The sequence below is a fragment of the Pterocles gutturalis genome, unplaced genomic scaffold, assembly GCF_000699245.1.
Source record: "Pterocles gutturalis isolate BGI_N339 unplaced genomic scaffold, ASM69924v1 scaffold21827, whole genome shotgun sequence".
Lineage (NCBI taxonomy): Eukaryota > Metazoa > Chordata > Aves > Pterocliformes > Pteroclidae > Pterocles > Pterocles gutturalis.
In genome coordinates this window covers 14,257-18,720 of record NW_010113350.1, presented here as the reverse complement: position 1 = coordinate 18,720, position 4,464 = coordinate 14,257, and the positions used below count along the sequence as shown (strand labels likewise).

Here is a 4,464-nt window from a genome sequence, read left to right as displayed (position 1 = left end):
AGATCTCAGATCCCTCCTTCAGCCTTGTAAGGTCAGAGATGATGAACCCATCCAGCCTTGCCCTTGCTGGGGAACCTCCCCTGGGGCAGAGGCGCTCAGCTCCGAGCCCAGGGGACACAGCCAGCTCTGCGCAGCGCTGTGCATGGCCATGGCAGCCTGGGCTCAGCATCCACCCCCCCCACCACACAGATTCAGCCCTGGAAGTCCCATCCCAGGGCGGGGAGTCACTGTGGGGAGGGCAGAGATACTCACGAGCCCGTTCGCGGGGGCAAGCTCTTGTGCACGACACCCCTGCTCCCCTCCACGAAGGCGCTGGGAGGTTTGTGATAGACGGAGGCCAGCGTCCCGATGTAGCAGATGAGCTCGTCCAGGAGCGTGGGCTCGATCAGATCTGTCTCCTCAGAGATGAGGGGCTTCTCCGCCAGCACCACCTCCTTGGCGGCCACCGGGTCGGTGGAGAGCAGGCGCCAGTAAATGTAGCCGCGGTCCCGCAGGTCGGGGTTGTCGGAGTCCTTCGGGAAGCAGGGGGTTAGCACCGGAGCCATGGGGCAGGGGAAGATGCAGCTACTACAGAGCAACTCGGAGCATCTTGGCTCCATCCAAGTCTTGCTGTGGTATTAGCGATATCACTGAAATATTATGAGCTGAGCAGTGAGGCCCTGAACCAAAGCTGATCTCTAGATGAACCTCCCAACCTAACAATGTATCTGATATGTAGAACATTGATCACATATGCAAGGTATAACCTTATGCCAGTTTATAAAAGTTTTGTTGTAACGCTTATAGAGCACTGCTGTAACGCCTGCTGTGTACATCAGCAGAAGGATACTAATCGTGTAACAATAACCTCACCTGTCAGAAACAGATAAGCCTCTAAGTAAAACAATGTGGCAAGTCATGACCGACTTTGTTGAGAGGTACATCATCAAGATTACCAAATTATTTTGCTCTTGTTATCTCCCCTCTCCTGCTCTGGCCAGGCGCAAGACAGAAGTTAACAAGAAGAAAACCACACCAGATGTTTTCTTTCGCAGTTCAAGATATAAAGTTGTTTTTTCAACTGTATAAAAGCAGGGAACGCTTGCAGGGAAATTTGGAAGCCTCATCTATGCAGTGGACGCACTGTATAGAGATTTCCCAATTGCCGGGAAGGGTTCTCTCCAAATCCTCGCTGCAACCGGGCTCCCCAGCGACTGCGGATCTGGATGATGGTAATAGGGCAATTGGTGATGGATCTTTCTTAATCACTGTCGCTAACTCTATGTAGTAATGATTAGGTGCATTACCTTATTTTATGCTTGCTGTAGTAGTTCGCTTATTATTTCGCTGCTTTACCTTACCTTGCTTTAATTTATTTTCACTGTATTTTTTCCTCACTATTTAATCACTTTAAACATAAGTAAAAATAAGTTTACTTCCTTAATTTGGTGCCTGTGTCCTTTGTGCTAACCCTGTCAATTGGCACAAAAATCACAGGGATAAAAGTTAAAGCTGCTGATGTGTGGACAGAGGCTACGCCACTGTGCTGCACCAGCCTTCGCCAGGAAACAGCGCAAGACGCCTCCTGCACTACGGGAGATGGTGTCCTCCCTCTCCAGGATTTTTCTATCAGCTTCTCCAGAATTAAGCTCCATTATCCACCTCCCATCCCAGGTGCAGCATTCCCAAGCCATTCCCGCTGCCTCAGGGGACAGCGAAGCCCACAGGAAGCTGTTCTCCTGCACGGGAGCCGTCACCCACCTGCGTGGCCAGGCTCAGCACCTGCTGCACCAGCTCCTGCGTCTCGGTGGGCTTCTTCAGGAACAGCTTCACGATGGCCGTCAGCAGCTGCAGCTGGACCTGCGGGCAGGCCAGCAGGGTTAGGGACAGACAGATGGACAGCTCACTCCATTTTTTGGGCAAGAATGTGAATTTTTTCCCCTAGGTGCTGCCAGGACATAACCCCAAACCTTCCTTTCAAGGGATCAAACTCAGGGTGATGGCCGGAGCGGTGGTGGCAAGTGTGAGGCCACCCAGCGTGGCTCCCAGCCAGCTCTGCAGCCCAGTTCAAGCCGATACCGCACCCTCGGCCCGTCAGAGCCACAGGCTGACACCGAGGGTACTGGGCAAGATCTCAGGACTGGGTTACACGGTCCCACAAGGGTGAAGACCAGAGCATCCTCTGAATTTACGAGGACCAGCCGCAGCGATTCCCCTCCGACAGTCCCGTTAGACCCGAGACAGGGCGGCCAGCATCGCTGGCTTTGCTATTTGTATTTCTAGACTTTCCCCTGTTCACCATGACTTAGTTTCACGGTGTTTTGCACAGTGGGTTGTAGGAAGTTTCCATGGATGGAAACCCCCCAAAATTTCCACAGGCAAACTGCCCCAGCAGAAGGGTCCAGCATGGTCCCTCCACTCATTTTGTCCATCTAACTCTGTTTTCCAGCTCCAAAGGGCTGATCCTGCCCTGACGCAGAGGAACGACCACGCAACCGGGGGTCCCTCCCAGCTATTAAGGAGGGAAGATCTTGGGACACCACCATGGTGGCATTTCATGGGTCACATTCAACACCCAAAGCCACTGCGGGACACCGCTGCCCCGAGTGCCTGCAAGGCAAACACCATCGCAATCCTGCTCGAGCAAATTGCTTCGTTACACTCCAGTTAGCACAAGCTTTGTCACAGCGTCACCCCTCAACCCGCTGGCAGCCAGACCTCCCCACGGCGTGGGGGGCTGTCCCCCGTCTCGCCCCACCTGGGTGCTCTCGTCATGGAAGCCCTCCAGGAAGCTCTCCAGCAGCTCGTCGGCGTTGTCGATCCGCTCGGCGTACTCGCCCACAATCCAGATCATGGCAGCCCGCGCCTCGGGCTCATCCAGGGAGTCGAGGTTCTCGCAGAGGGTGGCGATCACGCTCTCGTACCTTCCCAAGAGAGGACAAACGTTCAACAAAAGCAAGAAACCGAGCCCCAGCTCCACTCTTTAATTCCAAACCACGTCCCATCACCCTCAGCAGAACCAGGACATCCCCGAGGGCACCGGGAAGAGACCCTGCCACCTGCGTGGGGCTGTCCCCTGCCCCCAGGGCTGTGGCACAACCTGGTGCTGCCCACGCCGATCTCTCGCTGGCCCCAGCTCGCCCCCCCCCCCCCCCCCCCCGCCGCTCTCTGTCCTCCCTGCAGCAGCCCTGAGTCACCGGCTATTCCTGCAGAGCTCCTGTTCGTTACTAATTCAGCTCATTAGTGTTTATTACTGCCATTAGGACACAACTTCCTCACGCAGGTGCCTGTTAATCCTGGCTCAGCTGGAACACTTCCCTCGCTCCAGCATCACGATCGCTGAATTAAGAGCTAGAGATGGTTTGAGGGACCTCAACATCTCTAGCAGCTCCCATCCATTTGGGTGTCTGGATCTGGGACTGCCGTCATAGGGCTGGGGACACCTTTCCTGTCCCCAGCTTAACTCCTGCCTAGTGATTGCAACCCCAACTAGCAAAAAAACCCAAAGCCACCTCCGCTGCAGGGAGGCTTCACACCAACCGTCCCACCAGGAGGAGCAGCCGCCTGTCCCTCGCCCACGCCTGGCTCTTTGTGGGGGCCCACCCCATGCACAGGGGAGCATGAAGAGCCCGCGTTGGACCAGCAGCATCCCCCTGAGCCCCAGGGCTGGCGGGCAGCCGCTGTCGCGTACTTACTTGTTGGGGTACTTGCGGAAGATGTCCTTGATGACGACGATGGCCTCCTGCACCACGTAGTTGACTTTGGTCTGGATGAGGTCCAGCAGGGTGCTGACGCAGCGCTCGGCCGATTGCTGCCAGAGGGATGCAGTCAGTCTGTGACAATGCTCTGATGTCCCCATCCCAAAGCCCCCGCTGCCCTTCCCACACCCCTCCCTGCTGCGGTATCCCCTCCGTACCCCCCCAGACCAGAGTGGGGGATGCACCAGCCTGCTCCCCTGCCCCTTTAATCCAGGTCTCACCCCCCTTGCACGCTCCCAGAGCCCCCTCTTCCCCCACGCCATGTGCCCCCTGCTCCCACGGAATGTGTTTCAGGCTGTTGGGCGCAGGAACGCAGCCGTGAGCCCAGACCTTGGCTTGCCAGGGCTGCAGCATCTTTTTTGGATCTGCAGAGCCACATGGCTCAGCGTTAATCAAGAAAAATCAGCAAACAGCACAGCAATAAACCCCCCGGGAGAGGCTGGCTGTGCTGCAGAGGGAGGGAATCGCTCTAACAGCGGAAAGAAAAACCTGAGCCAGCTCCAGTGCGTCTCCTCCTGCCTCTCGCCACTGCCCGGCTCGCTGGCACTGAGCTGTTTGTCTCATGGGATTTGAGGATGCTCTGCAGTAAAGCCAGTGTGATATCCGCTGGCCGAAAGCTACAGGGACCCTGCCTGGACCTGGGCCACACAGAGCCCCTGCGAGGTGGTGAACCATCCCCTTCTTGAAACTAACCCCGGGGAGAAGCAAAACGTCCGGCCCCTCGGGA

General features: G+C 56.3%; 1 protein-coding gene across 1 annotated transcript in view; it reads right to left on the bottom strand.

The window, feature by feature from the left end:
* Positions 1–248: 248 nt before the first annotated feature.
* Positions 249–4,464, bottom strand: part of LOC104462505 (AP-1 complex subunit beta-1) — a 12,853-nt gene continuing 8,637 nt past the window's right edge. Inside the window, exons 9-12 of the mRNA XM_010074464.1 lie at positions 3,675–3,790; positions 2,738–2,903; positions 1,741–1,839; positions 249–512 (exon numbers count right to left, since the gene is read on the bottom strand). Of these exons, the coding sequence (XP_010072766.1) occupies positions 249–512; positions 1,741–1,839; positions 2,738–2,903; positions 3,675–3,790 (645 nt within the window). The remainder of the gene's footprint in view (positions 513–1,740; positions 1,840–2,737; positions 2,904–3,674; positions 3,791–4,464) is intronic.